We start from the raw sequence: 17,423 nt of genomic DNA on the forward strand, positions 1-17,423 counted from the left end.
ATTATTTTTATTATTTTATTTTATTTTATTTTTTCTATTCTATTCTATTTTTATTATTTTTTATTATTTTTATTATTTTATTTTATTTTATTTTTATTTTTTATTATTTTATTTTATTACTTATTATTTTTTATTATTTTTTTTATTTTATTATTTTTCATTCTATGCTATGCTGTTCTATGCTATTCTATTCTATGCTATTATATTCTATGCTATTCTATTCTATGCTATTCTATTGTGTTTCATTCTGCTAGTTTTATATTCTATTATGTTTTATTTTTTTTCATGGTTGCTTAGCCAGCTGAACAGAGACTGAAATCATCTCTCCTGGAGCCTTGCTGCAGAGCAGTCCTTCAAATGAAGGAATTTTTGCCTGGTGGGATTAAGGCAGTGCCTGGATGATGACAGCTCTGTCATTTAAGACCGGTTGTCCTTTTATTTCCAAATTGCTGGGCTCTGGCATCTCTGCAGCTGTGGCCGGTGGCTCACCCCAAACAGCAGCTGGGGGATTTGTCTAGATAAGGGAAGATTTTTGATTGCCAGGTTCTGGCTGTCCCACTACAGCTTTTTTGCTGAGAAATCACCCTGAGGAGAGCGTGCCGTGCTCCCATGGGCTGTGTTGCTATTTCTGATCCTGTTTTCCTGCCCTGCAGCAGGGGGTCCTTGGGATGGATGCTCACCTGGTGCTGGGCTCTTTGGAGCCTGGTGTGGGACGTGGTTAAGCTGACCCCACCCTTTGCTTTGCTGTGGGGTCTGGTTTGCTCTGAGCCCGTTCCCTCCCTGGATCCTGCCTGCAGATCCACTGGGAACTGGGCAGGGACTTTTTAAACATTTATAATCAAAGGGAAGTAAGGGATCCTTGAGGGACCCTCTAGCTGCTGGTGGCTCATGGGTCACAGAAGTTTGGGCTCTGCAGCCCCAACACAAGAAGGGACACAACCCCTTTTCTGGCCAGCTCTGAGGCATCTCAATAATTAGGATGACTAATGAGCTTGGGGGGTGCAGAGAGCTGCCTTTGCTCCTTTAGGGAGCTGAACCAGCTGAAAACAACCTGGTGGAGGAAAGAAATTGGAGAATCCCAGAACCGCAGAATGGTTTGGATTGGAAGGGACCTTAATGCTCGTCTGGTCCCACCCCCTGCCATGGGCAGGGACACCTTCCAGTAGTCCAGGCTGCTCCAAGCTCCATCCAGCCTGGCCTTGGACTCTTCCAGGGATGCAGGGGCAACCACAGCTGTGCCAGGGCCTCCTCACCCTCATGGGGAAGAATTTCTTCCTAAGGGTTGGATGAGGGGCAGGAGAAGGTGGCAGAAGGTGCCAATGCTCTTAGTTGGACATGTCACATCTGCTTGGCCCAGCGAGGGCTTCCCAGATCAGGCCAGTGGTCCAAGGAAAACTGTTTGCCAGAGCCCTTTGGGATGGAGGCCTGCCTGATATGTACAGGCAGGATCTTGACCTTATTTTTGGGAGTGGCACCTCCTTTTCCTCCCTCTGGCACCCCTGCCCTCCTCCCCTGCCAAAAAATCCCAGCTGCGGAGTCACCGTCACAACACAGTGGCTGCCTGGGAAGGCAGATATTAGCAACCCCAAAATATCCCCGGGACAGGCTCTTGTGTGATGGGAGACAGTTACCATGGAAACCTCCTTCAAATAAAAAAAAAAAAAGAAAAAAAGAAAAAAAACAGAAAAAAACCCCGAAATTTAAAGCAGCTCTTGTAGCTCTGAGGAACTGTAGACCTTATTATGGGTTTTGGCAACCCCCCTTTTTCTTTTATTTGTTCCAGCTAAAAGCTCCAGGAGACAAGGCAATTAATTTGGCATCCCAAGGGGAGTGAGAGAGCGAGGGTGCAGGGCTGGGAACCAGTTTCCCAGGCTGGCAGGAACTTCCACCAAACACCCTCTTCTCATGGGGCTGCTCCAACACAGAGGAAGAAGTGGGGTAGTTTTTAAGAAGAGGTGGCTTAAGGATTAAAAGAACCCTTCCTAGATCCATGCATGGAGTGTTTGGGAGGGGATGGGGTGAGTGGAGGGTTCAGGGCACTGCAGGAGGGGTGAGGATACAGAAAGGCACCGCAGGTTGCAGCTCCAGCATGGGGATGGGTGGCTCAGCATGGGTCGAGGAGGGCTTGTCCTTGTGGGGGTTGCAGGAGGAGGCAGTGCCCTTTCTCCTGCAGGAAGGGCAGCAGCATGGCAGGGAGGCTCCTGTGTGGATCAGGGAAGGGGGATGCTTGGTGGGGGAGACATCCCACTCCCGGATTTTCTTGCCAGCCTCTGCTGTGCAGCAGTGGCAGCAGGGTCTGTGAATTGCTGCTGTGCTCTCGGCCCGTTTGCTCCCCTGTGTCTGCAGCAGGGATGCAGCAGGGACAGGATGATGTCCCCAGTGTCTGCAGCCTCTGGGAAATCTCCTGTTTGGACTGGAGAGGCTGCTGTGCCTCCCACCACCCTGGGCTGGCCCCAGTCTCCCCTGGGCCCTGCTTTCCCACTGGTGGTTGTGCCAGTGCAGGGCTCTTCTGCCATCCCAGTGCTGCACCTCCCAACCTTTCCTGAATTGCTGAGCCAAAAAACAGCCAGGCTCTGTCTTTTGCCTCTTTGGGAGAGCTCTGGAGAGGAGCAGCAAGGGGACTTGAGAGCTGTCATGCTGGCCAAGGGGGCAAGCCAGGAGTTTGTCTTTTCAGATGTGACAAGTATGGCCTGGCAGTCTGGGAGGAATTATAAATGTCTCTGCTGGTCCATGAGCTGCAAGGATCTCATCCCAGCTCATGCCAAGGTGCAGCTTCAGTGGCCTGAGATTTGTGTCCAAGCATTTCAGCAGGAGCTGCTCTCTTCTGGTGTGCTCAGACTTGGTGGGCAGGAGAAATAGCTCAGCCTCCTCCATGGATGGTGGGAGGGCACTCAACCTGGGGCTTGGGCTGGCTCCCACAGCTTTTATGGTCATGTTTCCACCTTTTTGTGCTTGCAGAGTAAGGCACATGTCTGTTTAACCCTGGAGGACCCAGCCTCAGCCCCCACATGTCCCCATGTCCCCACAGTCCTCTCATGCCGTGGGAGGAAGGGGTGTCCTGCAGGAAGTGGGGCTGGTGGCTGAGCAGGGGATGCAGAGATTCCCGGGAAGTGGTGCTCGTCTCCCCATGGGATGGCAGCGGCAAGGGCAGCCTGGGATGGCTCTGACCTCCCTGGAATTAGAGCTCAGGGCTGGGTCTTCCCAGCTTTCACAGGCTGGGGATGAAAGGCAGTGTGGAAAGGATGTGGAACAACCGTGCCAGCAATAGGGAAGTACCAGGGTAATGAAGGGAGGGCAGGAAAGAAAGGACCCGGAGGAGGGAGGAGAGGCACAGTGCCAGGAGGTAGCAAATCACTGCAGGAGCCACACAGAAGACAAGGAGCATTAGGAGCAGTGATGGCAGAGCCACTCACTGTGGGTGTGAGCCACAGCATCCTTGGTGGCTTCTTGAAGCCGATGCACACAGAGCCCAGTGAAGTGACCTTTGGAGTGAATCACAGCAGGAATTAATGGCTGGTTTCACACCAGGTGACAGCATCCAGGTCCTGGGAACAGCACTGCAAGAGACATGGCTGAGTAGTCTGTGGGTTTCTGGCCAAGAAAGGGAGGAGATGCCAGGAGGAAATGGCAGGAGGAAGTGGCAGGCTAGCCTGTTGAGCCCTGGACTCAGCAGCAGCCAGAATTGGCAGGGTTAAGGCAAAGAAGTGGCTGTAAATGCAGGAATTTGCAGTTACTGGTGCTCAGAGTCCAGCAGGGCTCTTTGCTCTTGAGATATTGAAAATGCAGCTGACTCCTCACCTTGATTTTGTTTGCTGCTTGTTTGCTAAAATGGGCTCCTGCTTCTCTGGTGCAGGAGTAAGAGACAGCCTGCCCTCAGTTATAAACTCCCTGGTCATGATCATGGCAGCGCTGTCCTGGCTAGGGCAACTCCTTTGTGCTTGGCTGGGCTGAAGCACCCCAACTCCATCCCCTTTTCCCTGGCCATCTCCAATTTCAGCACTGGACCAAGAGAACTGGGTAGATTTTCCTTCCTGTTTTTCCCACACAAATGCAAGGGAACTTTCTGCCTGTGGTTGTGAGGTTGGGATTCCCACTTCCCTGCCAAGGGTGCGAGCCCTACCTGAAAAGACAGGCAGGCAATTACAGGCAGGGCCGTGCTGCTGTGTGAGGGCACTAAAGCTGATGGGTGCTGAAACCCAAGAGCAGTGTTACATAATTTGGACTGCAATGCAGAAGCTCTTCCTTAATTTTTAATTATCCAGTTGCCGCACGTACGTGGCGCTCAGCTCGGGATGCCAAGTCGGCCCCGCGCGCACGTGCGAGGAGCCTTGGCTGGTGAAGGAGACAGGAAAGCTTTCCCTTGTGTTCCTGCCCCTGGTGGTGTGGCAGGAAGAAATGAATCCCGAGCTGGGCTGGGCTGGAGAGGATGCTCTGCACCCAGCCTGGGATCTCAGGGATGTCCCGCTGGGATGTTGGGACGGTGGGAGAAGGTTTGTGTGCAGGTCTCCAAAGGCCTTTGAGGTTTTTTCTGGTTCACAGTGTTGGAGAAGCAGAAGGCACCGTGGTCATTTTGCATTCTGATTTCCTGTAGAGCCCCAGCTGCCTCTCAGGCTGGGTTTGCTGGGATGTGGGGGAACTGAGGAGGAGCTGTTGTAGACCTCTGCTGTGAAGCACCATTTCTTCCCCTCCCTGTTTCTCTCCCCCTTTCAAATCCCAACTCTGCACTTTCTGTCCTTCCTACAAAGGCAGCTGCCTCGGAGCAGCTTAGGCTTCAAAGTTCCCAAAATAACAAAGGTTAAAATAAAAATTAAAAAGAAAAAAAAAAAAAAAGGTGTTGCTAAAAGATCAAATCAGTGCCCCACTTGCACCTGGGCTCAGAGCTTCAAAGCTGCTGCAGAGAATCCCCCACGCTGTCCATGGCCGGGATTCTCAATGCTTGTGGTCCTGTCTTCAGCCTCCTGCAGTCACAGGAGATTTTGTAGTAGCCAGGATGAGGCTGCAGGTAACTGGAAGGGGTGGAGGGTCCTGCTGCTTTTGTTGCCTGTGGGGGCAAGTGGAGAAAGTCTGATGTGGAGGATGAGGTTTGGTGATGGCTGTGGTGATGGGCAGAGCCGTGTGGGTGGGGTGGGTGCCCCAGGGCTGTGTCCTTCACCCACCAGCCCTGTCTCCTGGCCAGGCAGGTGGGCAAACAGCTCCTCTGTGCCCAGTGTGTGCTTTGTGCCTCTGCTGATTTATACAGATCATCAATATGACAATTATATACACCTGTAAATTTAATTACCTCCATTTTCATCAGCCAGCAACAGATTTATGCCTCTATTCAGTTCCTGTAAATCTCAAATAAGCTTGACTGGAACCAAAAGTATTCCCATTGATTGCTGTGCACTGGCTGGTCTCTCTGGCCATCTTGACAAGCTCTTCTTTCAAGAGTGATAAATTCAAGAGGCACAGTTAACTTTTTCTCCTTCTATATCTTTCTTCCTTCCTTTTTTTTTTAATTTTTTTTTTTTTTTAATTCTGCCTTTTCCATCTTTCAAAGCCTCCCCACAAACTTGAAAACGGAGCTTGAAGTCGTGTAAAAGCTCCTGAGCACCAAAGAGTTGATGATGTTAGGCTGCAGCTGTCAGCAGCCCATGCCTGTCTTCTCCATCCCTTCCCCCAGGACCAGCATTGTTCCCTCCAGGACAGGTGGGAGAAGGAGGAGGATCACCTCCTGGAAAAGCTCTTGGCCTAGCTGTGGATGGGAGAGCAGACAAGGTTATTTTGCTCCTGTTTCACTCCCTGGGAGGGCCATCCCACGTCTCAGAAAACCAACAGGTCGTGGCTCTCCCCCCAGGGAGGTGAGGAACAAGTAGCTGTGCTCGTTCCCTGTGCCAAGCACAGAAATGCCAAAATAACATCTAATTTTCCTGACCTCTCGGCCTCAGCACGACGGGCACTTACACAGATGAGTGTGTAGGAGTGAGCTGGAGCTCTCCCTTGAGGTGCAGCCCATGTCATCACTGTGGAGCCTCCCCCCCACGTCCCCCCTGGTCCCACCACAACTGCCTGACCTCCCCTGTCAGGGAGATGATGTCTTGCTAAGTGCCTGGCAGATGGGCTGGAGTGGCCAGCCATTACCTCCCTGCCACTCTCTGATGGATATAAATAGTCCTTTGCCTCCCCATCAAAATTGCTGGCTGGCTTGTAAAGCTGAAGGGGATCTTGGCAAGTCTCTAGGGTCTGTAGGGTCTGACAGCACGGAGGGCTGGGATCTGGAAAGGGGGAGTTTCTGGCTGGGTGTTCAGAGGCTCTGTCACCAGGAGGGAGCTGCCCTGGGTACCCCCTCCTCCCATGGGGCAGTGCCTGGGGGAGCAGAGGGTCTCAGCCTCCCTAAGGGACACATGGATGTGGCCTGGGTAGCACAAAGCTGGCCTTGCAGTCACCCTTGAACCCCAAGAGACTGGGCAGTGTGGGGGTAGTGGGTTGTTGTCCCTTGGCATCTGCAACCAGCGCTGATAATTGAGAAAAACAAAGTTAAAACCGCAGGATATCTATATATGGTCTTTTTCCTGCTGCCCAGGTCTGTGCTGCAGGGATTTCTACACCCAGGATGTGTGTCTGAGCTCTCTGGCTGAATAGCTGCTGGTGGCTCTGCCTTCCCTGAATTCAGGACCTTTTGCAGTGCTTTCATACTTTAGGGTGAATGAAATAGAACCTTTTGTTGTTTTTTACATGCATAAATCCCTGCAAAGTGAGAAACAGGGAATAACCTTTCCCTTTCCCACTGCTCCATGGGCCTGATGGTTTTACAGGCTTTTATCATGTCCTCACTCTGCTGTTTGGTTCCTTTACTGAGGAGTCCTAACACAGTTGGTTTCTCCTCTTCACAAAGCCATTTGCAACATCTCATCTTCCTTGTGCCCCTCCTCCAAACCTTCCAAGCTTTGCCTCCTCCGTTTGGAGATGATTGACCTGAATATCACTTGCAGGATTCCAGATCAGCTTGCTTTCACCAAGGTTGAGTTTCACCTGCCCACTTCCTTGCCCGCTTTCCTCCTGCACTTCTCAGCTTTAGCTTTGAGAAGACTAAGTTTAGCCTTGGTGACCAACTTTGTCATTCACCTCCTCTTCCAGGGTGTTTCTGAGCAGCCAAGGTCCTGACAAAGCTCTCTCTGGGGCTTCTTGGTGACCTCCTTTCGTCGTGGAAATGAAACCCATATTCCTCCCCCACCTGGTGGGCTTCGAGACGACTTTCCTTCTTATGCCAGCACCGCTTTGGTGCTGTGGGAAACTTTGAGGGTGGATTTTGACAAGAGCTCCTTGAAACGAGTCTATCAAATTGGATCACCCTTATCCACTGGCTTACAGTGTTGGGTGACCCATATTTACTGGTTTCTCTAACAAAGTGCCCAGGGCACAAGCAGAATTTACTGGTCCTTAATTCCTTCATGTGCAAGAGCCTTTATAAGAAATTGGGGTTTCCTCTGGCGGGTTTTTCCTCTTGAGCAATAGCAGTTGTGTTGGTGGAATTCTGCAGTTCATAGGTGAGTGCCATCTGAGCTGAGGGGTTTGTGCCCTCCTCACTGATTTGCTGGGAGACAGTTTAGCCAGGGCAGTAATTTTCCATGGCTGATTGGGAGCCTCTCCATCATTTGAGCTCTTTCCACGGAGATTTTCCCTCTGGAAGAGGTGATGTGACAGTATTGCAGGGTGAGATATCAACTACAGATGTGGTCCTTTCTGGGGTTTTTCTATCAGCATGGCATCTTGGAAGTGTATTCACACATTCTCTTTATTTTGCTGTCGCTCCCTGTGGTGGGTGAGCACTTGGGCTCTGTTGAACACGACCGTGTCACCCGAGTGTTGGACCAGGAGGTGGATTTGCGTCTCTTCCCACATTTCCCCTGTAGCTCACAGTTACAGCAGATGGGACCAAAGTAACAAGACAGGAGTGAAAATCAGACACCAGCCAATGTCCCAATCTGCTTGCTGTTTTTCCCCCAGCTTTAGGTGGAACTGGCAAACGTGATGGGAAAATAACCTTGGAGGGGATGTGGCACAGGTGAGGTTGGGAAGAGCAGGGCAGTGGGGGCTGTCAGGCTGTAAAATCAGCAGCTGCAGGGCAAACCTGGTCACCTCAGGACCACTAATGATGAATCAGTGTCCTCTGCTCAAAAACAGTTGTGCAGTTCAGTGTCACTCCCAGAGGGGTGGAGGGTTTGTTGTTAAAACGAGGGGTTTGGGCTCTGGCATATTTGGGACAAAAATCCCAGTTCAAGGCTAAAGCGTGGCTACAGCTTTGAAATGTAACTCTGTGGTGACCTTCCCAAAAGCAAAGGTGTCCTGAATTCCCAGGGGAAGCCTGGTTAGCTGTCAGCCATGCTGTGGCACCTCATGGCTTCACGTGTACCAGCCTCACGTGCAGGCATCGTGGTGGGGTGATCTCTCTGACCTAGCCTGAGATCTCCAGGGAGATCACCTTTTCCTCAAACCTTTATCTTCTCCCATACCTATGAGTCTTTTTAGAGATTTTTTCCCCCAGGAGCCCTCTCCCATGAAGCAGGCTCCTAATATAAACATATATATATATATAAACCTCAGTGATGTTTCTGTTTGCTGGTATGGAAAAGCTGGATTGTCCTGAAAAGGCAGAATGACCTGATGAACGAGCTGGTTTTCCTCCCTGAGACAGGAAAAAATGCAAATGAAATATGGGTAGTCAGTGATGAATGTGAATTTTTAAAGCAGGTCCATAAAAAAACATGAATATTATCCCATGAATGATCTGTCACTAAAACCCTGGAAGTATAAATGAGTTAAGTATCAAGATAGGCATTTTGACATCTGAATTGCTAGGAATCAAGGCCTGAGGTCCCAACAGGAGAGAGCAACTCAGGGTGGGAAGGTCTCCTGAGTCACTTCGGACATTGGAGACCCTCAGAGGAGTGCAAGGCTTGATTTTAGCTGAGTTTGAGCCCTCTAAAGGATGTGTGTGGTTTAGGCACAGAGCAAAAGCCTTAGCTAATGGGGAACTTAAATAAAAACACGTGTTCTGGAGGGAAAATAAGGCAGGTTTAAATGTTAACGAGGAAATACAAGTCCAAGTTAAAATCTGTGCTCGGCTGTATGAAATGAGTCTGTGGAGACCAGCATTATGGCAGAGTTCATTTGACTTATTGGAGGCATTTATTAGTGCAAAACGCTTCCAAATGGAGAGGAAAATTGTTTTGCTGGGTGTTTTTTCAACGAAATGCTGATGTGAGTTTTTGAGGAGAGTTTTTCTCCTCGTGTGCCACCACGCCAGGTCTCGATGGGGGGATGAGGACATAGGGATAGGTCCAGGTCAGCACCAGGCTCATGGGCCATGCTTTTGATGCTGCACCAGCTCAGGCACAGAACTGGGCTGTGACAGAGATGTTGCCTCCCAAAACCAGGACATGCAGAGGTGCTGCCTCCAGAAGAACTGGGTTTGCATTCTGTGGGACAGCTGTCCCAAGGGAAACGAGGCTGTTTGGGAGAATCCAGAACGAAGCAGGCATAAATCCACATACCTCCAGTACCTTCAATCTGTTTTTTTGTCCTCTCCTCAAATTGCTCCTGCTGAACCTTTCTTTCCCCAGTCCCTGCCCTCGCAGATGGTCTGGGAGGGGAGCAGCCAGGGCTGTTGTGTTGAAAGCATCAGCTGGGGCCTTTGGAGGCTGCTGCTCCTGCAGATATGAAGGACCTGGGCCACGTTTGATACCAGGTGAATGTGGCACAGCCTAATTAGTGGCCTCCTACTGTTATTAACCTCTGACTCAGACAGGCTATTTTTTAACAGAGGTGCAAGAAGTTAATACTACTGCTAATGGCTTCCTATCCAAGGCCTTAATGAAAGCCATGCAGGGACCAGGCTTTTCATCAATATCTTTCAAACTTTGAACTTGAAATTATCCTCTCCCCCTGCCATATATTTTTTTTTTTTCATTATTTTTGGCTTTCTGCCCGCTTCTCTGCCTCCTTTGGGACATCCTGGCCCCACTGTACAAACTGGTCAGCAGGGTTGGCACCTGCCAGCTCTGTAGCTGAGGTGACACTCCATGATGTCCTGATAAAACATCCCAGCTGGCTGCATGGGTGAGCATAGCATCTCCCACCAGCTGGTGAGATGTCTGCTTGGAGAGCAAGACAAAGGGAAAAGTGAAATCCTTTGGACTGGGAGAAGAGGGAGTAAAGAGATGCTATGTCAGGGAGGAACCTTGGTCTTGATCTTGGTCTTGCTTAAAGCAAACTCCAGGAGAGCTTCACGGATGCAGGAAAGCACTTCCATGGGTACACTTTTCAAGTGGAAATGCGGTAGGATAGAGGGAGCTGACGTGATGCTGAGACACTGGAGGGAAGGAGGAGAAGGTCCAAGGCTCTCTCATCCAGGCACTGCCTCAGGAGCCTTTGCCAGGGCAGGAGCAGAGATGGTGGAGCAGCCCTGTCCTGCAGTGTGATGGAGGGCTCAAAGCCTGCCAGTTTGGGGTGATGGCAAGTGATTTCTGGGGTGTTTTCCTCTGTCTCTTGCACACTTGTGAGCTGTGTGCAGTGCAGCTTCAGGGTCATGTCGTGGTGTCTGGTGGAAGAGGATAATGTGCTTGGGCTCTGTGGCTGGATTGTGCTCTTCTTAAACAAGAATCCATTTTTTCCTTGAAATATATTTTTCTTTTAAAAAATAAGCCTGTTTAAATGAATTTGAAATTATGACAACCTATTTTAAGGCTTAAATTTACTATAATCTATTAATCATTTAAATAACTTCCATAAAGGATTTCTTCTCAAATATTAATGAGCTGAAGGGTGCTGCTTTTACAATGATATGTCAGATCAGGGGGAAAACATCTCTAACTCTAGCTTTCTAAATGTCACAATGTCACATACTTAGTATCTATTATTTTCACTCTTTACAATGGAGCAAATGCTGGTATTTACATTTTTTCCAAATGTCAGTATGTTGAGTTCCTGCTGTGCATAAAAGCTCTTGCTTTAATTACTCCTAATTTCACGTTAGCAGGCAGGTGCAGGGAGAGTGTTTTCTTCCATTTGAGCTGGTTCACACGAAGTTGAGATGCCGTGGGGAGCTGGGAAAGCGGGCAAGCTTTGTTTTCCCCTCTCACTCCGTGAATAAAGACCGTGTGGGAGAGGAGGAGATCTGCTGCTTCAAACCCTCCCAGCTCCCAGGACCGGCTTTTCAGAGGGATCTGTGTCCCTAAACACGCAGCTCAGCAGCTAGAGGGAATTCCAAAAGTGCTTCTGGCTTCCTGGTGACTTAACTCTGGGTTTTGCTTCCCGTCAGCGTCGTGGAGAGCTCGGCATCCCCGTGCTCGGGACGCTCTGAGTGCGCTGCTCACCGCCAGAAACGCGGCCCGTGCTGAGCACAAACCATCTGCCAATTCACTCGCTGTGCCTAATGTTGCTTTTGATTAATCAAATCAGTTTGGGAGGACCAACCTGGCTCCCCGTGCAGATCTTGCCCCCCTCCCCACCTCCCCCGGCAGCCAGCTCACTTAAGGCAGCCTAATGAAATTAATTAACATCAAATTTAAAACGTTGTTTTTCGGCACTGTAATTGAATACCAGTTTTCATTTGAAGGCAGCGTGAAACAAGCAAAATAAAGATGATAATTTGCAAAGTGAGACGGGCGCTTTCCCACTGCCATTGGATGGGGCAGGTACGGGAGGGAAAGCCGTGCTTCAGTGGGAAGCTCATCGTGTTTTCTCTGGTCATCCCAACAAAATCTGCTATTTTCATGAAAAACAGCTAACAGGCAAGTGGCAGGCTTGAGCTGATGGCTGAGATCAGGGTGGTGTGATCAAGTTGATCTGGTCTGAGGGGGAGACAGTGATTAAAAGAGTGCCCATCTCTCCTGGGAGAGGTGCTGGTGTTGCCCTGCCTTTAGCTGAGACCCAGCTGTAGGATGTCCCTGAAATTTTGGAGCCAGACAGGTGAATTAGGTTTGATTTGGCATTTAGAGTCCTGGAGAATGTGTTGTGTGCCTGTCCTCAGATGCTCTTCCTGCCTGGGTGTCCTCTTCTGCCATGACAGCCCAGCTTTGTCCATCTGTCTACTGCCCCAAACTCTGGATTTAAAGGTACTTAGGGAAGATAGGGTTGCTTGGGCAGAAGCTGCAGGTACCTCTGCAGGTCTCTGGGCTCAGTTCTGGCTGGAGAGCTGTAAAATATGATTGAAAACCGAAAACCTCTGAAATCGCAGCCACTGTGCAATCATGAGATCACGTTCCACTGTTCACAAAGGGTGGTAAATATTTTGTCTGCAGTAATTTGTGACGTGGTCCCAATGATCCCATCATGCTGCTGAGAAGCTGTCCCGTGTCCTGTGATCCCAATGTCTGAAGATGTGTTTAACACAGAGGGTGTGGGTGAGACCTGTCCAAATTGGAGCTGGAAGGAAGCTGCTGGGTTACTGCCATCAGTAAGTGCTGTCTCCCTGCACCACAGCTGGATTTTTGGCGAGGCCCACATCTGGATTATACCCAGAAATACCGTTTTACTCCCCTTTAGCCCTTCAGGTTGCGATTTATGGCGGGGCAGCCGTGGTGCTGGCAGGAGGTGACTGAAGGCTCTGCATCCTTTGGTCCCTCCACCCATTTTTTTGGGAAGAGGTGAACATCTCCCATGAACCCTCTGCTCCACGTTTCCCCCCTGACCAGCTTTGCTCTTGCAGAGATCTCAGGCAACACGGATGACATCCCCCTGGTGCGCTGGCGGCAGCAGTGGCTGGAGAACGGCACCTTGCTCTTCCACATCCACCACCAAGACGGGGCCCCCAACCTGCCTGGCTTCGACCCCACAGAGGAACCCCAGACCGAGTCAGCAGAGGAGGAGCTGAGGATCCTCCACATCTCTGTCATGGTATGTGATGGGAAGGCAGCCCCTGTTTAGCTGTCCAGAAGCCTGTAGAAAATATAGTGGCATTTGAAAAGCCATTGATTTCCCCGTCTGCCTCCTAGGATGGGGAGCTGTGCCCACTTTTGGGGTGGTTAGGGCACCCCTCTGAGTGGTGAATGCTGACTGCCTTCACTTTAAACCTCTCCTTTAGTTTGCATCACTTTGAAAATACGTTTGTGGGGTGCCTTTATCCCCGGGAGTTCTGTGCTTTGAAGGTCTCAACCACGTTAACCCAGGGTTAATTCACATTGACTCCTCAGGAACCCTTTGCCCTGTGCATGGTGCCTGCTGCCCTCTGCCCTGCTGCACAGCACGTGTCACCCTGCCACCAGGCTCTGTCACCACCACTTTTATCAGCGTGGCAGCCCTGTGGCCATGGTTTCATGTGTCGAGGTTGCACAGCAGTACTCCACCCAGCTACACAGAGACAAGGTTTTAAAGGCAGAGAATGGAGAGAGCTGTATGTTCAGGGAAGATCTGTGGTGTGTTGATTGGTTGGTTTTTTTTTTTTGGTTGTTGTTGTTGTTTTGTGGGGAAAAACTTGAAGAATTCTGCGATTTTTGTGCCACTGGAAGATAATTAGCTGGAGACAATGTGTTGCCGAGGCTGCAAACGGGCTGTTCAGTGGTGTCTACCCTAATAAGAGCTTCAATTGCTCTTCCAGATTGCAGCCCCAGGCCAGGTTTCTCCTCCATCATTTGTGCTTGATTAGTCTGAAGGAAAAAAATTGTTTGCAAAGCCACTCCCCAAAACATCCTGCACAATTATCTCTGTTTTACTGTCTGTTCCCAGCTGCTCCTGAGAGGGTACATCACCCCTGGAGAGGCTGGCCCCGCCGTGGGCTTGGTCTGTCTGGGCACTGCTGTATCCCAAGATCAAGGCAGAAGTGCCTGGATCAAGGCTTGCTATGGAGCTGATGGAAAGGATATCTGCAACTCATTGTTGTCATACCAAAATGTGCAAATGCAGATTGAGTCCCCCTCTGCCCTTTTATCCCCATCGCTCTCGGCTCTGCTCCGACAGCATCCCTGCTCCCTGACAAATAGAGGTTGGCTTTTGTGCCAGGAGTCAGGATCACGTGGAGTTTTCAAGGCTGATTTTCTTTCTTTGCTGTGTGGTTGCCAAGGGAGGAAGTGTGAGCGAGGGATTGTATCCATCGTGTCCAAGGTCCGCTCGTGGACCAGGCGAGGAGCACTCCCACACCCATCCGGTGCAGGGCTCCTCTCACAGCCATCACGTGGATGCTGGACTGGGGGGAATGAGACAGAACGGGATTTCTGTGCTCCTGTGGAGGGAAACTGGGGGTATGAGGTAATGGTCTCACCCTCTCCAACAGGCAGTGGGTGGGGGAGACTTCAGTTCTGGCTTTTATCCTCCTCTCAGAGCCTCTTGAAATCTCAAGAGTCCACAGGCTGCTTTTCTCAGGGATAATTTGAGCTCTCAGACTATTGGGGCAGAAGAAATTAAGTTTCAATGAAATAACAAGTCTCTTTTGTGAACCCACAGCCACTGCCTGGGAAAAATGAGCATCCACCAGGTTTGAGCTCCAGCCTGATCTCTCCTGTTCACCAGCACAGGGGTATGGCAGAGCTCGCTGGTGTTTGGGGGAGTTAATGTGCATACAGAGGGTGAAGGAAAGCCAGGAACGCCCTGGAATTCCTCCTACCTTCTTGTCATGCCAGCTGCAGGTGGGCTTTCTCTAGGGTAATGGAGAGCCATGACAGAGGAGGCCATCTCTGGTGGGGATGGGGATGGTCCCCACATCTTTATGGATCACAGGAACTCGTGGGGATTGGAGCACAGAATTAGTCTCCCACCTTGCCACTAAAAATTCTGCACGACTATGCCAGGCACTTTGTATAAAGGCATGTAGTGATGGAATTAGACTGATGCAGAGATCAGATATTGGGAAGAAATTCTTCCCTGTGAGAGTGGTGAGGCCCTGGCACAGGTTGCCCAGAGAAGCTGTGGCTTCCCCATCTCTGGAAGTGTTCAAGGCCAGGCTGGACAGGGCTTGTCCCTGCTTTTGGCAAGGGTGTTGGAATTAGGTGAATTTTAAGGTCCCTACCAATCAAAACTATTGTGGGATCCTATGATTTCTGTGATCCAGGGCCAGTTTTCAGCCCTAGAAAGATTTTCTGACTTCCTGGCTTGTTGGCTCCCTGGCCAGAAAGATGCCAGCCAGCCCCCAACTTCTGCAGGACTGCTGGTCTCCTGAATCACTGGAGTTCGTTTCCATTTTCTTTTTATTTTTTCCTTTTTTTTTCCCCCTGTTTCTTTTGGTTTTTGTTTTTTTTGTTTTTAAAGAAAGTTGGGAAGAAGGCTGGGAGGGTGCATCACAGCTCCATCGCTCTGGAAATGAAAGTGGGTTAAACTGTAATGGCCATTAAACTTCCTTTTCCATCTGCTTCTCCTGCTTCTCATTCAATAATTCCCTTAATGTTTTATCCTAATGGAGCAGATTATTACTATTATTTTATTTTCTCAAGATCACCTGTTGCACAGAAAAGATGAGGGAGACTGGAGCTGTGGATGGACTCGGAGCTCTTAGCTGGCTGCTCATGCTTTTTATTGTTATTATTGTTATTATTCTTGGCAGATTGTGCATGAAGGGCCAGTTTGGGGCTTTCATCTCACCGCCCTCTATCTGTGTGCAGTGATGTCTTGCAGGAGGGTGATCTTGGGGACAGTGGCAGGATGGCAGGTGCAGTTTTGAGGTCCGTCCCTGTGGGACAGGAGCTTTTTTGTCCTCTTTCCCCAATCATGTTCCCCAAACAACACTTCAGTCATTTGCCCGTCTCAGGCCTTGATCTCTTTTAATCTGTGCTGCAATTTCTGCCGGATACCCTGGGAAAATCTCCCAAGATTGAGAGTGACAGCGCTGAAGCCGGGTGGAAATGGGTCAGAAAAAGTTGCCCGTAGGAGCATTTGCGTGGAATAAAGCTGATCTCCGTTTTCAAAGGCAGGAGAGTGAAACAAAACACCCTTTGCTTTAAATGCTGCTTTTTCATGCCTCGGTGGCGACTTCAAAACTGGTGCAGCCCAAGGCAGGCTCCAGCTGGGAGCCCTTGGCCAGCACGGGGTGCTCCTGCTGCCAGCAGACCTTTGGTGATCAGGCTCCCCTTTGCTTTGGCCGCCCTGGGAGTTTGTGTCCCTGGGGATGGCTGACGGCAGTCCCTGGCTGATCCCCGCTCACGTCCGTGCCCGCAGGGAGGGATGATCGCCCTGCTGCTCTCCATCCTCTGCCTGGTGATGATCCTCTACACCCGCCGGCGCTGGTGCAAGCGGCGCCGGGTGCCGCAGCCCCAGAAGAGCGCCAGCGCCGAGGCGGCCAACGAGATCCACTACATCCCTTCGGTGCTGATCGGGGGCCACGGGCGGGAGAGCCTGCGCAACGCCCGCGTGCAGGGCCACAACTCCAGCGGGACGCTCAGCATCCGCGAGACGCCCATCCTGGACGGCTACGAGTACGACATCACCGACCTGCGGCACCACCTGCAGCGCGAGTGCATGAACGGCGGCGAGGACTTCGCCAGCCAGGTCACCCGCACCCTGGACTCGCTGCAGGGCTGCAATGAGAAGGCCAGCATGGACCTCACACCAGGTGGGCACGGGCTGAGCTGGGTCCTTTCCAGCTTGTCTTCTCTCCACACTTCCATGCATGTGTTCGCCCCGGAGCGTTCTCTCTGGGTTTTCATTGCTGGTCCCATGAAAGCTCTTCCATTGTTGGGAGACCTTGCAGCCAGGTGAGAGCAGTCCCTGCTGAGGGGGATGTGCCTGGGACAATGCAGCTTTGTGGTTTCCATGGCCTGACAAAGAACCAGAATGCTGTCCCATCGTGACCCCCAAACTTCCCCTTCTGTGTCCCCAGATTTCTGGTGTCTTCTTCCGGTGAGGTTTTTAGTAGCAAATTTTTACTTGCCATCAGTATGATTTGGAGTTAATGCTGCCTTCTGATCACCAGCAGGGATCCTGTGAGGCTTGTAAGAAACCTGTTCTTTGGTCATATTACTGAGTGAGGCATCCAGCTAGAGCCCTCCCAACTGAGACACAGATCATGGTGTGGTGCCTAAAGCTCTCCTGCACACAAAAAAGTGCCCTGAGAGGCCGAGTGTTAAATCTCAGCTTTTGGCTAGTTTGTTGGAGGTGCCAGTCCTCTTCAGGATTTGAGCTGCTCATGAGTGTGCACTGGGGACAGCTCAGCTCATTGTCTTCAGCCCCTTGATCACCTCAGGATGATCTGGAGATGGATGCAAGGAAACTTTTCCCTCACCTCCCTCCCTTTCATAAAAACCTCGATCCCTGAGATATTTTGCCTTCAATTCTTCCTGCTCAGGGAGCGATAACGCCAAGCTGTCCCTGATGAACAAGTACAAGGACAACATCATTGCCACCAGCCCGGTGGACTCGAACCACCAGCAGGCCACTCTGCTGTCCCACACTTCCAGCAGCCAGCGCAAGCGCATCAACAACAAAGCGCGAGGTAGGGCGGTCCCCGGGGTGGATGGGCT

The 17,423-nt window shown here is 50.6% G+C and overlaps 1 protein-coding gene across 1 annotated transcript in view; it reads left to right on the forward strand.

Moving 5' to 3' along the window:
• ASTN1 (astrotactin 1) overlaps positions 1-17,423 on the forward strand; it is a gene marked incomplete at its 5' end in the record, with an annotated part of 54,300 nt that overhangs the window by 7,366 nt on the left and 29,511 nt on the right. The window contains 3 exons of the mRNA XM_015635624.2: positions 12,689-12,876; positions 16,123-16,516; positions 17,249-17,395. Of these exons, the coding sequence (XP_015491110.1) occupies positions 12,689-12,876; positions 16,123-16,516; positions 17,249-17,395 (729 nt within the window). The remainder of the gene's footprint in view (positions 1-12,688; positions 12,877-16,122; positions 16,517-17,248; positions 17,396-17,423) is intronic.

Source organism: Parus major, chromosome 8 (genome assembly GCF_001522545.3).
Source record: "Parus major isolate Abel chromosome 8, Parus_major1.1, whole genome shotgun sequence".
Classification (NCBI taxonomy): Eukaryota; Metazoa; Chordata; class Aves; order Passeriformes; family Paridae; genus Parus; species Parus major.